Raw genomic sequence first — 20,173 nt, 5'->3', positions numbered from 1 at the left:
TCTGCAAAGCGGCAACATGGTCGTCCATTCACATCGCATTATTGCATCCAACAACAAACAACCTCTGATGCAGCACTAGGCACAGCAGTCTTATCATCACTAAAAAGAATATGAGACTGTCTACCACTTCAAGGGTTGATGTCCAAATCTACAATGGAAAAAATATACATGGACACAACCCAGGAGCTTGGGACTCCCAGACAGCATGGCTGATTCAGCACTGTTATCGACGGGAAAAAGCAAAGCTGGACCCATACTATGGAACTCCATGCCCTTGGATTTAAGACTACAAAGAGACAGCAAAACCTTTAGAAAAGGTTTGAAAACCTGGCTATTTAAACAAGCCTTCCAGAAAGAGAAGGGAGAATAGAAGCCAGGGATGGGCAAAGCACGAACAATTAAACAACCATACACACTGCAGAAATTCACTAAGTGTGTAGTTTTTAAGATATAGCACACCATTAATGGATAAGTTACATTTGTAAAATTAGCTCTGTAATTAAAACTGAGAAGGAAAGACATGGACATGATTAATCACATTTAACAACTAATATTGATAACAAACTATGTTACCGAACCTTATGGCACCTATGTAAACGGACAAATTGTAGTATCATTACTTTTATGTGCCTTAATGTAAACCGTTGTGACGGTCCCCACCAAACGTCGGTATAGAAAAGACTTAAAATAAAATACCGTAAACGGTGTTCCGTAGATAGCAGGATGAATTAGCCATGCGTTCCCTCCCTCCTCCCTAGACAGTCACACAGAGACAGACATACCTTCTTGATTTACCTCTCGCTTGGCTACAAAGAAACTGAAGAGGTGAGGGAACCGCGCGGGAACACCACCGCGCAGACGCACAGAGTCAAAAACTCTGTGATCAGCTAAGGGAAACTCCACCTACTCGGGATCACGATGCTTCCCAGAAGCATGGCTAATTCATCTTGCTATCTACGGAAATACAGTTTACGGTAAGCAAACTTGCTTTTTTAAACGCTCTGCACGCGTAAAATCCGGGCTTTATACGCGTAGGCATGCCTTGCACGCACCGAGCCAATTTTCGAAAGGGCCAGGTCACGCATGTAAAGCCCGGTATGAGCAGAAGTGCCGGGCTTCTTCGAAGGGCAGGCCGGGGGGTGTGTTCGGGGTGGGCCGGGACAGCACTATGGTTTGCTGTCCCAGAGACTTGCGTGCCAGTAGCTGGCCGGCGCATGCAACTTACTTCAGCTCAGGAGCTGAAGTAAGTTGCGAAACAAAGAAAAAAAACAAAAAAAGGTAGGGTTTAGGGCAGGGGTGGGCAATTCCGGTCCTCAAGGGCCACAAACCAGTCTGGTTTTCAGGATATCCCTAATGAATATGCATGAGAGAGATTTGCATGCACTCTGCCTCAGTTGTATGCAAATCTATGTCATGCATATTCATTAGGGATATCCCGAAAACCAGACTGGTTTGTGGCCCTCGAGGACCGGAATTGCCCACCCCTGGTTTAGGGGGTGGGGAGGAGAGGGGAAGAGGGAGGGAGTTTAGATAGGGGGGTAGGGAAGTTCCCTCCCAGTCCGCTCCTTAATTGGGGGACCTGTGTATCTCTAACTCAGCGCCCCCACAGGCAGGCACCTCTGGGTCCTCCTCCACAACCCTACCAGGGATTAACATGGACCCAGGGACCTTCTCCTGGGTGGAATTCTTCAAAGGGCTGCAAACCTTTGTCCAGGCTCAACCAGCCCCTGCCATGTCCCAGCCTCAACCCCTGCCGGAAGCACAAGACCTTCCCAGCACCTCAAGAGCTCATCGAGAAATGCCTCTCCTAACCAAGAACCTTGGAGATACGGACACCTCGGATGCTGAGACTGCTTCCCTGGAGGAAGGAGAAATCCCCACAGGGATAGAGCCATACCGAACCATGCTGCGTTTCTTCCACAAAGACGAATTACCAGCACTCATCTCCCAGACTCTGAAGATGCTGGGCATTCCAGGTGTGGACCCCACAGCGGAACCAAAGATGAACCCCATTCTGATGTCCCTCCGTCAGGCCTCATTCTATTTTCCTATGTTGGAAGCCATCCGGCAACTCATTGACCTGGAATGGAATGCCCCAGAGGCCAGCTTCAAAGGGAGGCACGCCCTAGAAGCCCTATACCTCCTGCAACCCACGGCCAAGGAACTCTTACGTTTCCCAAAAGTGGACACCATGGTCTGCGCAATTTCTAAGCATACGACCATCCCCATCGAGGGAGGAGTGGCACTGAAGGATGCCCAGGACAGACATCTGGAATCCATCTTCAAACAGTCTTTTGATGTAGCAGCAGTGACCCTGCAGATTGCTTCCTGCTGCGCCGTGGTGGCATGGTCCTGCTTGCTCCTCTCTAGAGACGCAACCACGCCCAGTGAAATAATGGAGCCTGCAGTTTCCTTCCTCATGGATGCCACATCAGACCTAGTGCGCACCTCAGCCAGGGGCGTTGCATCGGCAATGACAGGCAGAAGACAACTATGGCTCCGAAACTGGTCAGCCGACGCGACCTCCAAAGCGAATCTCACGAGAATGCCGTTTAAAGGATCTCTCTTGTTTGGAAGCAAATTGGAAAAGCTAGCCAACAAATGGGGCGAATCTCCAGTACCTCGGCTACTGGAAGATAGGCACAAGAGAAATCAGCACTCCTCCCCCCGAAGGAACAAGGGCAGAGGATCACAGCGCTTTAGACCTTACAGGAACACACACTACCAAGCACCTCGCCCCTCAGGAAGGTCTCAGTTCTTTTGTAACAAACACACCGAGAGGGGAGCAGGCTCAGGGACAGGTCCCGGCCGAACCCCACAATGAGAAACAGCAGACCCATCCACAGGAAGAAGACATAGGGGCCAGACGTACCCTCTTCTACCAAAGATGGGTCGAGATAACATCGGATAAGTGGGTCCTAACCGTCATTCGAGAAGGATACTCTGGAATTCCACAGCATCCCTCCAGACAAATTTATGAGATCACCATGCCACTCCAAAAGGACGGCAGTGGAAACAATATTAGCAAGACTACTCAGTCTAAAGGCGATAACCCCAGTGCCCACACCACAACAAAATACTGGCCACTATTCCATCTATTTTATCTTCCCCAAGAAGGAAGGCACATTCCGGTCCATCCTGGAGCTCAAGACAGTGAACCATTACCTGAGGGTACCACACTTTCGCATGGAGATCCTACGCTCGGTCATAAGGGCAGTACAGCAGGGAGAATTCCTAACCTCTATGGATCTATCCGAAGCCTATCTCCACATTTCAGTCCATCGGGATCATCAGCACTTCCTGCGCTTTGCGATACTGCGCCAGCATTACCAGTTCCAGGCACTACCCTTCGGCCTAGCTACCGCCCCCAGAACCTTCACCAAGATCATGGTGGTAGTGGCGGCACCACTGAGAAAAGAAGAAATCCTGGTACATCCTTACCTGGACGATTGGCTGATCAGGGCAAAGTCCCCAGAGGAGAGTTGTCAGGCGACCACCAGGGTCAAGAGCCTGCTGCAGGAACTCGGGTGGGTCGTCAACACAGCCAAGAGCTCCCTACAGCCCTCCCAATCTCTAGAATACCTGGGAGTCCGATTCGACACCAAGCAGTACAAGGTCTTCCTCCCCCCTCCAAGGAGAAGGAAACTGATGGCTCAACTGCGAAAACTGCTGACCTATGCTCGCTCCAAGGTATGGGACTACCTTCAGGTCCTCGGCCTCATGACGTCAACCCTGGAAGTCGTTCCGTGGGCAAGGGCCCACATGCGACCGTTACAGCGCTCCCTACTGTCACGATGGAATCCAGCGTCCCAGAACTACTCCATCCACCTCCTGTTATAAAATAGCCTGGCCGCACGCATATGTGCGCCTAATTTTAAGTGGGCAGGTTCCTATTCGTGCAAATCCCACTTCTAACGTGTAAATTGGGTACACCTCCTCCACAGCAGAAGTAAACTTATGTGGTAGGGGATCTGGGCTCACGCCCAAGCTTGTAAGTATTTACGCGCACATCTCTGGTGCGTGCCCAAAAACACCCATGCGCCGTCCAACCCACACCCTGCACCTTTTTGAAAACTTTTGAGAATTGTGCGCTGCGAGAGATATGCACATATTTGGGTGGCTTTTAAAATCTACTCAGCACCTGCAAGCTTGACTTATTCACACATCCCCTAATTTATGTACACGCCGGGCTTTTAAAATTCACCTTTGCATATATAAGTCTAAACCGTGTCCAGATTACACCCCCAGAACTCCGCTGCCCTACCCTGTAAAAGTGCAGTGTATGAATGTATTTGTACATGCTTATCTTTCATACAGTTTTCTAAAAAGCCATTTCTGTGGGGAAAGGGATACTTAATCTGCAGAATTCCTTTTGAAAAATGATTCTCCCTTGATTAATAATAGTCAGTGTCCTAGACAGAGCAATTCTTAGATCCTAACACTCTTTGGAACCAGTTTTTTTCCTGCTAAAGTGTATTGTTAATGCCTGTCTCCTTGAGATGGATAAAAAATAGGAATTTAGTAATTCTGTGACCTCCTTACTTTGTATTGTAAATATATTTGAGCAGATATTGGCTGAAATAGAACAACAGGATAAAGAAGATCAAGAGATACGTTTAGCTCCTGATGGTGATGTTAAGAATTTCCATCGCGATGATCCTGTCAGGGCAGTATTTGAACAAAGCACATCAGGTACTGGCAGCACTTTCATACCTATTAAAGTATTATTTAACCTCTAGGCATTGGGCATAGTGGATTTTGCTATGTCTTGTTAGAATGATTACCTGCTATTTGCTTAAGTCTGTCCTGCTTCATTAGAATTAATCTGTGCACACAAGTACAGTTGTTTATATCTTTATTTTAATATCTGCTGTCCAAGGATGACTTTTCCAATCTTTATGGAATTAATTCACCCAAATTCAGGACTTAGAAAAACTTCCAGTAGAGAAGTATTTGTGCATGTTAGTGAATAAAAACACTTGTATTAGAAAAATGTGATTCAGAGGCCCTATGTATTTCAGGAAAACCAAATATTTCCCCTTTCAGACTTGTTTTAAAGTCAGCCCCTGCTGTAAATTGCATAATACATTATCAACTTCATTATCAACATTATGCGTGGCCTTAATTATCCCTTTCTGGATGTTCAGCTTTGCCCTCCTGATATCACTTTGAACTGTGTGGAGGAAGCCCAGTGTGCATACTTCTACTGTGACTGCAGGTCAAAAAAGGACAAGAAACCAAAAATGTCCACACTTTTGTTACCAAAAGCACTTCTGTAGCCCACCTTCATAGGAATCAATGGGGAAAAAGGAGAAATAAAGAAAGATTAGAAATATTGCATCCCTCGTAGGAAAAGAACTCTCAGAATTAGAAAGAAGATAAACATAATATTGTACAAGAGTTGGAAAAGGCTTGTCGCTATATAAAAAGGGAAAAAATCTTGTTTCCAATCATTTTGCATTTATGGGCTTGCAAGGTCATAATCAATGGCTCATCTTTGCTGCTCTTGTGGTCAGCTACGGGGCTAGGAAACTACAGCCATCACATGATTTTCTGCATAACCAGACAGACCAAGCTGGAGGATATACAACATCTGCACTGCAGGCACTTCCCCACTTCCTCCAGCTACTCTCTTCAGGTTAGGACTATGACAAGGAATGGGTTCTTTGATGGCTACTTCTACCCACATTTTTTAAATTATTTTTTTTTGGGGGGGGGGGGCAATTATCAGAATTTATTACATGGGTAAACTCATGTTAAAACCCCAAAATGTGGTCTGATTATTTCCCACCCCCACCCCTAGTGTGGGTAAAAGTACGCTAGGCAAAATAGGCCGAGTTAGGTAAGGAGAAAAAAAATGTATACACAGGTTGCTTACTTAAATCTTCATGTTAACTTCTGGTGCATATTTTGTGCTCGCTTCAATGCAGGTGCAAAATATGCAGGTACTTTGTACCATATTCCATGTGCTGGTGGAATTTTCAAAGGGAAACACTGTGAAGAGGAATAGTTGTGTTTTATGGTAGTTGCTAGTCTATTTTATTTTGATATTTTCACCCATCACAAGCTAAAAAGATGATGAGTAAATTGTGCCTTCTTTTAAAATACATGAAAATTAGTATCAGAAAACGGGCACTATCGCATACCCTTAACCAGGCACTTCAGCCTAATCACCATTGCTCTAATATAGGGGTTCTCAACCCAGTCCTTGGGACACCCCCAGCCAGTCAGGAATATAGATATCCACAATGAATTTGTATACAGTAGAGGCAGTTCATGCAAATCTAAAACAAAAAGGTGGAGATGAGGAGTTCTGGGATGGGGCTTACCTTTAGCAGTAACTGGCTACAATTAAGCCCCCTCCCCCCCAGAACATTCCATCACTGCCTCTTTTTTTTTTTTTTTTTAACCTGGCCAAGACTTATATGCTGCAAGGGGTGGGAAATAACAGCTTTGGAGTTTTGTCTGGCTAAGTCCTGAACTTTGAATAATGAACTCATATTATATTGACCGGAAAAAGTCAGCTGGTCATTGTTTTGATCCTTTTTTTCTGGTCATTAGTGATTTTTCTAGACATACATTAAAGCTTAGATGCACATCAGATGGCTTTACAAGGTATTTTATATTTTTTGGAAGGTAGAAGGCATAACCTCAATTGAACATTTAGCTATTACAATACCATATACATCAGAATTCTAACAATGTGCCAATATCGTGTATGCTGTTAAGTTATTGTTTCCATGTTCTGTAAATGTTTAAGTGTTAACATAACTAAAGTGTTTTAATCATGTTTTAAACATTCTGCACTTTGGGTATGATTTTAAAAAGCATTTACTCAAGTAAGTGGGCTTTTGAAAATTGCTATAATATATGTCATTGAATTGTCCATAGGATTCATTCCAGAAAATGTACTTTACTCGAGTAAGTGGATTTTTGAGAATTGCTACGCTAGGAGTTACATTTATGCACGTAACCCCTTTTGAAACTTCATCTTTTCTGTGTGGCTATTTGAAATGTGTAAAATACTCCTTGTTTATTCAATTTCTTTAGAACGAGGTGGTTTTACCTTGAGCTTAGATTGTTTGGAAGTAGAAGAATTATGTCTACAGAAGCTTCAATTATGGGAGGAGAAACAAAAGAAGTTGGATGATGAGGAAAGAGCTAAACTGAAAATTAAGAAGGAAAAGCAGGAGAAACAAAATCAAGAAGAAGAGGAAAGGAGACGAATTTGGCACACAGAATTTGAGAGTGAAAAGAAGAGACTGGAACTCATTCATTTGGTACAACAAAAATGTGTAATACTAAAATGTTGTAAAAAATATTTACTGTTAATATTTTTTTAATCAGGTTTTTAAAAAAATGTTTTTCTTTTTTCATAGTTTAATAATTGTGGAAAGCAGCATATCTTTTTTTTTTCTTTAAAGAATTACTATTTAAGGGTGCCTGTTATTCTGAATAGTAACCTCTGTCCATCATCTTATGCTCTTACAAGCTATTACTTAACAGAAAATATGAAAACTCAGCCAATCGTAGTGGGCTATCACCAACTTCTTTATTTGAAGTCTGCCTTATCCCCAATTTATATTAAAATCCCCAGCAACCTGGATCCTTAAAGAAATACAGTTGTTTAGCTATTCTCAGCAGCCAGTAGGACTATATGTATGGGGGTGGAATTTTAATAGGATTTAGCCACCAAATTAGAAGCTAGGTTGAACAGTGGGAACATTTTTCCCTTCTTATTTTAGCTGCTGAAATATTGGATGGTCTTTTCCTAACTTATAGAGTCATTCATCAAAATGGGTTATGGTGTTAATGCACGCGATAACGCGTTAACGCATTTGTTAACGCCATAACACGTGATAATAACGCTAGTGCATGGCGCAAATGCAAATTTTTGGAAGGGGTGGGATCAGGGAGGAATTTAGGCAAGATTTATGAAAATGAGGGGCAATATCGCACCGTGCGATAGCATAATGCATGCTATTGCAGGGGTTTAATTCTGGAAATAACTACACCTTTTTTCCTGGTGTTAAGCTGTGTGATATGCCAGAAATGGCCATAATGCAATTTGCGATAAATTTTTAGAATTTCATTTTGGCCATTTCTGGGCTTGAAAAGGGGAGAAGGGGAGAAGGAGTGGAGTGCAGTAGAGTAGAGTAGAGTGCAGTAGAGTAGAGTAGAGAAGATTGGGATGGCTTGGGCAGCTTTGCTCCCGCTGGTGATCATGGCAGGGGGGATGAGAGTGAGTTTTACCGACTCGGTGGCAGCACCAAGGGTCCAGAATAGTGCTAGGAGAAGCGCTGCTGGAACGTGCGACTATCGTGCTATTTTTTGTGCCAGCCGCAGAAGCAGCAGCATAGCTCCTTACACTCAGCACGGGAAAGTGTGCAGGGCCAGTACTTGAAGGCGATCACGCCTCAATAAGGACTCCTTGTGTCCTGCCTGTGCCGCTGAAGGGGAAGGGTCCTCTGTGGGAGGCACACTTATCAAGCGCTTCACCCGGCCATCTGGTCCCATTCAGGAGGCCCTGGAGGGGGTCGGAGAGGATGGCGGCCATTGTGTCCATGGATCAGCAACTAGGGGGTTAGTCTCCCTTTTCTCTCTATCCGATTTTTGGCGCTGGCCACAGCAGCAGCATAGTGCCTCCCACTCAGCACGGGAGAGTGTGCAGGGCCTGTTGTTTGAGGCGATTGTGTCCCAGTAAGGCCTCGTGGTGTGCTGTCTGTGCCTCTGGAGGAGCAAGTATTTCGCGGGTGGCACAGTTGCCATAAGTTACATCCGGCTGTCTGGTCCCGTCCGGGTGGCTCCAGGGGCGGGGGGGGGGGGGTTGGAGGGGACGGCGGCCATGTTGACTGCACAGAAAGCAGTAGCTAGGGAGTTGCTCGCCTTTCCCCTTCTGTGCGCCTTCCGCTCAGCTCAGGAACGTGGCATGGCCTGTGGTTTGAGGTGTTCACACCTCAATAAGGTCTCGTGGTGAGCTGTCTGTGCCTCCAGGGGGGAAGGAACCTCCGTGGGAGGCACAGTTATCAGGCGCTGCACCTGGACATCGGGTTCCATTCTGGAGGCCCCAGAGTGGTTGAAAACGATGGTAGACATTTTGAATGCAAGTGGAGCAGCAGCTTGGGAGTTAGACTCTCCCCTCGTTCCCAGTCCTCAGTGATGTTTCACACCGGGGAAGACTTGGGGGAACCAGAGGGACTTGGTGACAAGAGGTCCAATTGAGTCTGAGGAGTTTTCTTCAGATTATGCCTTTTGCGCTATAGGGGTTTTAAGACATGGAAGGAAGCATCAGATAAACAAGTGGCCTCGCAGGGGTCCTATTCCTTGGCTAAGACACCAAAAGCGGACACATCTGCGTGATCTGTGTGCGCGGGGGGGGTGGACTCCTCGAGCTGGGATGTCCGTCTGGTTTGTTTTGGAGATTTTGGTCGTTTCCCCAGTGGGGTCGGTCTCCAGGAGGACCCAGGAGAGGGGCCACAAGATCACCCGGGCATTGTTTCCTGCAGGAGTACCAGCTGGGGATGGTCCTGATGCGGATGAGTCCCTAATAAAGAGCTACTTCTAATTATTCCCATTGTTCTAGGGGTACTGGAGGCCTAAGTCGCCCATGAGAAGTCTGACAAGGAAGCCTGTTCTGGAGGGCTCAAAGAAATGGAAGGAAGCTCATTGCCCTCGAGTGGGCTTCTCCTGCGGCCAGTCTAAAGGTGGCCAGGGCCATGGCGAGCCGGTTCCCCTGGCCTTGGAACTCTGGAAGTTTTCCGATGATGGATGCGGCGGTGCCGACAGTGTCCAAGAGGATGACCATTCTGTTGACGGGCGACGGCGCTGTAGGGCATCCAGGATCAGAAGTTGGAGGTCCTTTTGAGGAGACTGAGGTCTTGACCTTGTGTCTAGCCAAATGTGCAGAAAACTAGGTTTGAAGCAGGTGTGCCCTGTGGGGCAGATGTCCTGTAATTTTTGGTGCAGTCGTCAGCCTGAAATATGGTTTTCGCTATGGTGGCTCGGAGGCACCTGCAGATTTGTGGTTTTGAATGCACTTGGTAATCTCTCCTTCGAGAACAACCTGGCGGATGTGTGGTCTAAGTTGCAGCTGGGTAATCTTCCTTTAAGGGGAAGTGGCTGTTTGGTTTAGACCTGGAGCAGCTGTGAAAACCTTGAAGGATTTCAAGAGGAATAGATTGCCAGAGGATTAGGAGGCGGTCAAGCAGCCTTTTCCGCTGTGGTTCCAGATTAGAGACGTGTAGTGCTTTTAGGTCTATAAGTCAAAAAGATTTCTCACAACAGATTTATATAGTGGACAAAAATATGTATGCTGCCAAGTGACCATCATAAAGCACCAGGTTGAGTTAGAATGCCTTACTCTGCAACCCCTCACCGTTTGTGCGTGCTTAAAAGCGTTATAATCATCAGTCACTTGGCTTCCTTTATTCAAAAAGTTTTGTTCTTTTTTTGCTTGTTTTTTATTTTATTTAAAAAACAATGTGATTGCTGGTAATCATTAAATATAGCACATGTGGCAAGTATTATTTTCTGCCTATTTCAATGAATTAGTGCTATAAAACTTAAAGGAACTTGCTGTTATAGTGTTGACAGTTTTTAGGTCTGGCAGGTTGGCCTTGGGCGCAAGACAAAAGCAGGGCTCGGGTGGGCAGCAGTCCTTTCGAGGGTTCAAATTTCGAGTCCTTCCCTTGGGTTGGCAACAGTGCTGCACACGTTCTCAATGGTGATAGTGATAGTGGCAGCGGCTCTCAGGAAGGAAGGCATCCTGGTGCACCTGTACCTGGATGATTGGCTAGTACAAACGAAGTCGAAAGTGGAGTGTTGGCATTCAGTCCAGTGGGCCCTGCAACTCTTGGATTCGTTGGACTGGGTGATGAATCTGGCAGAGAGTCATTTGAAGCCAGCCCAGTCATTGGAATGTCTGGGGGCATGCTCAGATACCCGGTTAGGGAAGGTGTTTCTGTCTATGGAGAGGGTAGTCGAGTTGCAGAGTCGGATCCTTTGGCTACTGCATTTGTCTGTTCCCAGGGTCTGGGATTATTTGCAGGTCCTGGGTTCCATGGCTTCTACGCTGGAATTGGTTCCATGGGCCTTTGCTTACATGCATCCTCTGCAGAGAGCTCTGTTATCCTGTTGGAATTCTCTTTCAGAGGAATTTCAGCTTCCTTTGCTGTTGCCGGAGGAGGCCAGGTCCAGTCTTTCATGCTGGCTGTCTTGGTACAATCTGGTAAAAGGAATGGATCTGGAAGTGCCCGACTGGGTTGTGGTGACCATGGTTGCCTCTCTGGTTTGGGGGGCAATTTGTCAAGGAAAATCGGCCCCGGGTCAGTGATCATCAAAGGAGACAACCTGGTCCATCAATCGGCACAGGTTGAGTGCTGCGGTGCTTCAAACTTCACCCGGGCAGGTAATTCTGGTGGCACCAGAGAGGCCGCACTGGCCGTGGTTTGTGGACCTTTTTTCTCTAGCGGTGGACGGTCCCATTCCTGGACCCATATTTTCAGACTGGGAGGATCGCTTCTGTCTAGCAGCTTGGCTTTTGAGAGGTGATAGCTCTGTTTAAAGGGTTATTAGGAGCCTGTGATTGCAATTTTGCTTCAAGCAAGGAGGCCTTCCACATCATTGGCTTATGGCCGAGTGTGGAAAGTGTTTGAATCATGGTGTATTCAGAACTAGGTGCAACTTTTGAAGGTGGTCATTCCACAGATTCTTTCCTTTTTGCAAAGCTAAGGGTTTGGCCTATAATTCCCTTTGGGTTCAGGTGGCAGCCGTAGGGTCTCTTTGAGATAGGATTCAGGAAAGACAGTTAGCATCTCATCCGGATATAGTTCGTTTCCTCAAGGGGCAAAACATCTGCATTCTCTGGTCCAGAAGATTTGTCCAGCATGAAATCTTAATATGGTTCTTCAGGTGCTGTGTGGTCCTTCCTTTGAACCAGTTAGGAAGACTTCTTTAAAGGACTTAACCGTGAAGGCTGTTTTTCTCGTGGCTATCTATTCAGCTAGGAGGATATCTGAGCTGCAAGCATGATCATGTAGGGACCCTTTTCTGCACTTTTTCTTTACATATGGTTCCTTCCTTTTTTACCTAAGGTGGTTTCCTCCTTTTACCTTAACCACGTGATCAAGCTACCGACCTTTCTGAATTTGTCACCGGATGTTCATATGGCAAGGGAGCTTCACTTATTGGAAGTGCGGCAAATTCTTTTGCAAAATCTTAAGGTAACAAATGTCTTTCCATCTGTTTGTCCTTCAGTGGAGCAAAGAAAGGAAATAAGGCTTCCAGGGGCACTATTGCATGATGGTTAAAAGACACAATAGCCTACGCTTATATCTGTAAGGGCCGGTCGACCAGAGGAGTTGAGAGTGCATTCCATTAGGGCAGAGGCAACCTTGTGAGCTCAGTGTCAACTGCTTTCTCCACAGGAGATTTGTCATGCGGTGACATGGTCTTCTCTTCACACTTTTACCAAACATTACCATTTGGATGTGTGGGCGCCGGAGGAGGCATCTTTTGGGGAAAGTGTGTTGCGCATGGGACTTTTGGGTTTCCACCCAGAGTAGAGGGGCTTGGGTACATCCCACTTGTCCTGACTGATCTGTGGTACTTCAGGAATGAAAATTAGCAGGTAAGAACCAATTTTCTTTTAAGTGAAAAATAATTTTCTCCCATTTGTTTTTAATACGTTACTTCCCAACTTCATTGAGTGCCCGCTAGTCTTTCTTTATATTTTTGAAAGAATAAATAACTGATTTACATTTACCCATTCTGTTCCTCTCATGATTTTATAGACCTCTATCATACCCTCCCTTCAGCTATCTCTTCTCCAAGCTGAACAACTCCAGCCTTTTTAGCCTTTCCTCATAGGACAGTCGTTCCATCCCCTTTATCATTTTGATCACCCTTCTTACCTTTTTCAATACAACTATATTTTTTTAGATATGCAGCAACCAGAACTGCACACAGTATTCTAGGTGTGGCCTCACCATACAAAGGCATTATGACATTCGCCATTTTATTCTCCATTTCTTTCCCAATAATTCCTAACACTCTGCTTTTTTTGACAGCCATCACACACTGAACCAAAAGATGAATCAGGGTTGCAGTGTACAGCTTGCAGCATCAAATGTCTCCCCATTGTCACAGGCTCATTTTACCTGACTTGTGATAGAGAGCTGGAGCCTGCGGCTCTGGCCAGCAGAGGAACACTCACCAAGCCCTGCGATTGAGGACCCAGATGATGCAGAAGCTGGAGCAACACAATTCCAAGCCATTATGAGTGCTGCAACCCCTCTCCCTTCTCTTGCTGGGAAACAGGGCACAAAGCCTCTCCTGCTAGGAGTTGAAGTTCAGGAGCCACTTATAGCTAACTCTCTAGGGGTTTGAGGTTTTTCTCCTGATTTCATGCTAATAATGCACCAAGTGTTCTGCACAATGAGGAACCAGGGAACAGGGAGTTCTTCCCTAATTCCCTGGGTCAATGTATCCCTTGGATTACTGGGAACTGGCTTCTAAACGCCCAAACGCCCTCGCCACCACTCCAGAGACTAGAGAGGAATCCAAGTTAGGAGAAGATTTTTCCCATATGTCCCCAATGAATTTGAGGAGGAAGGGACATATTCCTCAGTGCTCATTTCACCATTGGGGGGAGAGAGAGAGAGAGATTGAGACAGAGACGACTATCTACAAGGCCCTTGTAGTAGTTAGCTATTTATGCTACTATAGGAGGCCCACTAGTAACTCGAGGTGAGGTTTAGGTAGTAGTGTAGGGGTTAGGGGCCACTTTTACATGCAGAGTGAGATGCACGAACAGAACAGTGCACTCTTCTGAACATTTGATGTCCTTCGGAGTGTCATCGCTGTGTGAGTTTCCTCTCTCCGAAGTCTTCTGTAATGACCTCAAAACATCACCTTGGAAGGTGGACTTTGCAAATATACTACACTTCCTTCAAAAAGGATTGGATAAGGTTTAGGCCTCAACTCCTTGAAAATGCAAGTAGCAGCCATATCCTAATAAAGAGGCACAATTAAGGAACATCAAGTAGCTGTGTATCTGGACATAGGCCCCCTTACGAGAGGTAATGCACATCCAGTGGTCCCTCAAAGCCCTGACAGGCCATCCCTTTGAACCAATAAGACAGTCTCCCCTGAAGGATCTCTCTCTGAAGATGGCCTTCCTTGTTATTTGTTCTGCTAGTCATATCTCAGAACTACAGGCCTTCTCATGCAGGGATCCATATTTAGTGTTTTCAACAGATACCATAACGTTTTGGCCAGTTCCTTCCTTCTATTTTTCAGTCCATCTCTCTTTCTGCCCTTAGGGGGATAGTAAGGATATGAAGAATGACAGAAGGCTGTGTCTCCTGGATGTAAACCGCATCCTGTTAAGATACCTGAAAGTCACTAATAACTTCCAGAAAACTGATAGGTTGTTCATCTTGTTTGGAGGCCCCTGAAAAGGGGAAGTGGTCTGCTAGGCTACACTTGCGAGATGAGTCAAGGAAGCTTATCTACTCAAGGGGTCTCAGGCCCCAGTGATACTCAGGGCATATTCTATAAGGGCTCGGGCTTCATCATTGGCAGAAGCATCTTCAGTACACCCAGAGGAAATTTGCAGGGCAGCCATTTGGTCGTCCTTGCAATATTTTATGAAGTTTTACAGGCTAGATGTGAAAGCTAAGACAGATTGGCCTTGGAAAGCAGGTGTCCTTAAAGCAGGCCTATTTCCTCCCTGTCGACTTAGGAATGTCTTTGGTACGTCACTCTAGTTCAGACTGGTCTAGCAGGAAGAAAAGGATTATAAAATGTAAACTTACCTGTTAATTTTCTTTCCTTGAATCCTGCTACACTGGTCCAATCCCCACCTGGGAACACACTGACTGCCAGAAAATGATTGGCCTTTGAGGTAGATCTCTTTATTTTCTTTCTTTCCTTCCTTCCTTTCTTCTCCTTTCCTCAGTTTGGAGTCGTAGTTGGGGTCTCAAGCTTTCTCCTATAGCTTTAAAATCCTTTCAGTTTTTTTTGCCAGACATAAGCGCAGGAGGGAATAAGGGGAGATCCCTTTTTGTTTTTCATTTTCCTAGTTATTTCCTTTAAAATTGGGTTTGTGGTTGTCTCATTGCTCTTACAAAAGGCTACCTAAGACCATACCTCCCTTGTAGCCAGTGATGAGATCACAAAGGAAAACAAGGTGTGTCCTCTGTTTCCAGCAACTGTGGAATGAGAATTCCCTCTAGTTCGGACTAGTCTGGTAGAACTCAAGGAAAGGAAATTACATTTTACATTTTGGTGTCTTCTACCATGTGTCCAAAATATGCACATGTATTTTTATGTATAACCCATACCAGAAATGACTCTGTCATTGGTTCTGAACCCAGTCCTTGGGGAACACCAGGCCAGTCTGGTTTACAGGATATCCACAATGAGAGATTTGCAGACACTGCCTCCATTGTATGCAAATCTCTCTCATGTATATTTATTGTGCTTATCCTAGAAACAATCAGGTTCTGCATTGCTCTTAGGAGTAAATTTTCAAAGATTGTGTGCGTAAATATAGCATTCAACATAGCAATTTTCAAAAGCCCATTTATGCACGTAAAACCTTTTGAAAAGTCAGTGAAATTTCAAAGGAATTATGCATGTAAAAGTAGCAGTTTTCAAAAGCCCATTTATGTGCATAAATTCTTTTGAAAATTTCCTCCTAATGATTTTTCAGTGATACAAAGTTTTTTTTTATAGAAACATAATTGTTTAGGTCCTTTTTATTAAACATGGTTGTACTGGTGTATAGATCAGATTTGAACTGATTTCCTATATTTTCCTCCCTCCCCTTGTTTCATATAAACTGGATACTGCACACTTCTCTGTCTTTGTAGTTACCTTTATTCTGTGCTTGTTTTTTATTACATTGAAACAGAATATGATGGCTGATAAAGATGACCAGAGAAGTCCTTTATTCTCCTGTTGCAATATTACAGTTCACTTGATCACTGCCTTTACTAAGCTAAAAATAAATACACACTCACACACACACATATTATTGTAATAGAAAAAGGAGCACACCATACATATAGCATAAAAAAAGCAAACCTGAAGTGGAGGAAAAAAGTCAGCTCATACATTTGCAGTTTGATGCTGCAACAATGCCTTACAAATATGGATTATAGGCTGACTGAAATAGTATGTTTCAACAACATTCAGATCTATCAAGAGTTTTAATCATAACTGGCTCAAAAACATCCATACTGAACCTCAACATCGTGAACATCTAAAACTTTAAAGAAAGACCAATAAAATGCTCCAAAAACCCATAATCCCACTTCATTGGCTTCCTGTTGACAATTTAAAATCCTTACCATAAAACACAAACTTTTCCATAGAAACATAGACGTGACTGCAGAAAAGGACCTAATGGCCCATCCAGTCTGCCCAGCAAGTTCCCATCGTTATCAGTTTCCTTTCCTTTCACCCCCTTTCTTTTGAAGCAGCGAGCAATGATGGAGTTACATCAGAAGTGTAGTATCAGGCTTTTTGGTTAAGGGTAGTAACCGCCGCATCAAGCAAGTTACCTCCATGCTTATTTGTTTTCCCAGACTTTGCAGTTCAATGTCCTTGTTGGTTGTCTGAATCCTTTTCTTCTTTTCCCCCTACTGTTGAAGCAGCGATCAATGATGGCGTTGCATCAACAATATAAAGGCTTATTATTTAAGGGTAGTGTCTGCCGCACCAGCAAGTTACCCCCATGCCTCTTACTTCATTCCCCCTCCCCCTTGCCATAACGATTTGATTCCCTGGTTTAGTGCAATACTGTTGTGTTTACAAACCAGTTTGGGCTTTACGATCTGCCAACAAAAACTTGTTGGAGATACCCTCAGTTAGAGCTGCTCATCTAGAATTGTCAAAATAAAAGGTCCTTTCAGTCTCAGGCCCAACATTATGGAATTCTCTCCCTGATTTCCTCTGTTCCGTCAGCTGTCTATAAGCATTCAGAAAGGCATTCATGCATGCTTTTGGGAAGATAATCAGACTAATTTGGCTCAATGCTTTTCTGATTGGATTATATATCCATAAAATATATTTTAGCAGAGAAATGGGAATGACTATGCATGTTTTCGTGGAGTCCAGGAACATTTACAATGTGATGTTTGTTCTTTCATAAATGTACTTTTTCTTTTTTAATTATATATGTTGAAATTGGAATGTGCTCAAAACATGTATGGATGTGTTTGGAATATAAATGTTTTAAAAATAAGTAAGTAAATAAATAAATAAATAAATGTCAGGACCCCTACAAAGACCTCTGTTTCACCCCACTTATTTCTTCTACAGGGGGTCAAAATGAAGTTGCAAAGAACAGGACTTATCTTAGATGTAAAGAAGCCAAACTGCAACCTTCCTTAAAATAGTGGCCTTCAACAGCTTCATCTTGAGAACCAAAGTGGACTTATGTTATTCTAATAAACCACTAATGTACTTCTCAATGTTTATGTGTTTTCATAGCAACAACAGGCCAGCCTGGAAGAGGAAATGAAGAAAAACCAAGAGTGTTTTGAAAAAGAATTAAAGGAACATAAGGTAATATATTTTTCAGTGATGAATTGTTGCTTAGCTTGGGGTGGCATTTCACACTTTTGTTAGAAAATTTAATTATGCATGTTTACATTCTATTGTAAGGTTTCATTAAGAGAATAAATAGTATAGCAGGTAACCATGTGATAAGCCAAGAGGCCCTGGGACATGATTGTGTACCATTCTTTTTACTTATCATGAGACTTGAACATAGAATATGATGGCCCAGTTTGCCTATTTTCTCTTCCTGCTGCAATTCTGCAGACCAGACTTAATCTCTGGTTTTACCCTGTCTTCCCTGTTAAACCTCTGTGCCTATCCCATTCTTTTATGAGCCTCTGTTCTGCTTTTTTGCCTCCAGTATTGACTGGGAACCTGTCTAACACTCCTAACCCATTTCGGCTTTTAGAACAATTAGCATGTGCTTACAGAACACTTGTTGAAGACACATATAATCACACTGTCAAACAGAATTTAAGTAAGTCATTAATTAATTTAATAAACAGTATTGATTTAGCATATGAGTATATATCAGTTTATTTAAGTATTCTGCCTTGTATCCAGCAGTATTCATATTTTAATGGATAACATATCTGTCACAATTAAATTCAATATTTTCACTAAGGAGCTGATTAAAAGACTGCAGTTAACCATGCAAGAAGAAAGGAAAGTTTATGAAGAAGAGAAGAGAAGAGAAAAGGAAGCCTTAGAAGAACAGCGATGTAGAGCAGCAACCAAAATCCAAGCAAAATTTCGATCTTTCTTAGTGTTTAGAAAATATGCACCCATATTGAAAAAGAGGCTAGAGGAAGTGAAGAGGAAAAAGGAGTTGCAGCAGAAATTGGAACGAGAAAGGAAGGAAATGCAAGAAAAAATTAGACGAAAGCTGGAGGAGAAGCAGCAAAGAGAAAAGGAGAAAAAGCTTAAAGATGAGCAGGAGAGAAAGATACGGGCAGAGATAGAACGGCAGGAACTTCTAGAGCAAGAGAAGAGGCGTGCAGAATATGAAAAGAAGAAAGAAGAAGAAAGACAGAGACTCGAAAGAGAAAAACAATGCAAGCTGCTTGAGCTAAAGATGCAAAAAGAAGAAATGGAGAGGAAGTTACAGGAAGAAAAACGAAAGAAGGCAACACCGGTATTAGAAAAGGAGAAAGAAATAGTCTATCTCAAGAAAGCAGGAGATGAAAAAGGCACAGTTAACAAGGAACTGCAAATGCATGATGGAAAGAAAAGAGCAGAAGAAATGAATGAACCAATTATTCAGAATGAAGGAAAACAAATAGATATTATCAAACAAAAGGAAGGACTTGAGATTGAGAAAGAAGAAGAAACAATATGTGCTCAAACAAGCAATATAGAAATGAATCCTAGTGCAATGGAAAATGAAAATGGAAAGCAGAAGGGTTCAGAGCTCACACCAAAAATATCTTTGCAAAACCTAGCAATTGATATAAAAAGCAAAGATCATTCTCTGAAAAGCAGTGAAATGACCACCATTCTTGTCTCTGATGATCAAATGCCTAAAAGAAAAGAGGGTATACCCAGCAGTTGTGATATTGTGAGTTGTCAGCAAAGCAATATGGATATTATGGGGCCTACAATACAATCATTAAAGCCAGAAAGTTTACAAGAGAAGAGCAAAAATGAAGTTCTGTTGTCTGTAAGTCAAGCAAATGCTGACTTTTCAGTTAAGAAAAATCAGGAGGAAATGAGTAAGAATTGGGAAGGTGGTGAAGACACATACCAGCTTTCTGAAAGACATCTCATCCTTCCAGATCACATTGAAACAAAGAGACTAGCTTGGATGAAAACCTGCAATCCATGGTCTAAAATTTCTAAGGAACACCAGAGAAAGAAAGTGGTTAACCGAAGCAAGCCACGGACAAGCTCAGCAGCTAACAGGATGCCTCCCATAAGTGCAGAAATCATTCTTCAGACTGACCATTGGAGTGCACTTCAGCAGGTAACTGGCTATAAGTTTGTCAGCAAATTAATTTGTGTGCATGTTTTTGCATTTTATTTATTTATTTAAATGATTTATATACCGGAGGTTCCTGTATAATATACATATCACCCCGGTTCACAAGGAACAATAACTGTCGCTACATTTAGGGGTTTACATAGAACAGAATAAGAATAAAACAGGAGTTTTTACAATTGAACATTGAAAATTAAGTAAACAAGTTTTAACATTGTACAGATTGCATGTGAGATGTAGGGGTGATTCTTGGTTCAGGTTTATCCTCCTTGCACTAATGGGCGATGGTACTGCTATTCAGCCAGCACTAGTCACAACCCCTGTGATGTTTGAGCCAGTGTTAATGTAAATCGTTTATTTACTCTCTCGGATAATAGAAGGACTAGGGGGCACTCCATGAAGTTAGCAAGTAGCTCATTTAAAACAAATCAAAATTCTTTTTCACTCAGCGCATAGTTAAGCTCTGGAATTCATTGCCAGAGGATGTGGTTACAGCAGTTAGTGTAATTGGGTTTCAAAAAGGTTTGGATAAGTTCCTAGAGGAAAAATCCATAAATTGCTATTAATTAATAAGCAATAGTAGCTTGAGATTTATTTAATGTTTGGCTACCTCCAGATACCTGTGAC

General features: G+C 43.4%; 1 protein-coding gene across 5 annotated transcripts in view; it reads left to right on the top strand.

The window, feature by feature from the left end:
- Window positions 1-20,173, top strand: part of LRRIQ1 (leucine rich repeats and IQ motif containing 1) — a 455,984-nt gene that overhangs the window by 24,539 nt on the left and 411,272 nt on the right. For all 5 annotated transcript variants that reach the window (XM_029597082.1, XM_029597083.1, XM_029597081.1 and 2 more), the window contains exons 4-7: window positions 4,569-4,692; window positions 7,051-7,280; window positions 17,500-17,574; window positions 18,194-19,531. In XM_029597082.1, coding sequence (XP_029452942.1) covers window positions 4,569-4,692; window positions 7,051-7,280; window positions 17,500-17,574; window positions 18,194-19,531 — 1,767 coding nt within the window. The remainder of the gene's footprint in view (window positions 1-4,568; window positions 4,693-7,050; window positions 7,281-17,499; window positions 17,575-18,193; window positions 19,532-20,173) is intronic.

This window comes from Rhinatrema bivittatum, chromosome 4 (genome assembly GCF_901001135.1).
Source record: "Rhinatrema bivittatum chromosome 4, aRhiBiv1.1, whole genome shotgun sequence".
In the NCBI taxonomy this organism is placed as follows: Eukaryota; Metazoa; Chordata; class Amphibia; order Gymnophiona; family Rhinatrematidae; genus Rhinatrema; species Rhinatrema bivittatum.
This window is presented reverse-complemented; position numbering and strand designations above follow the sequence as displayed.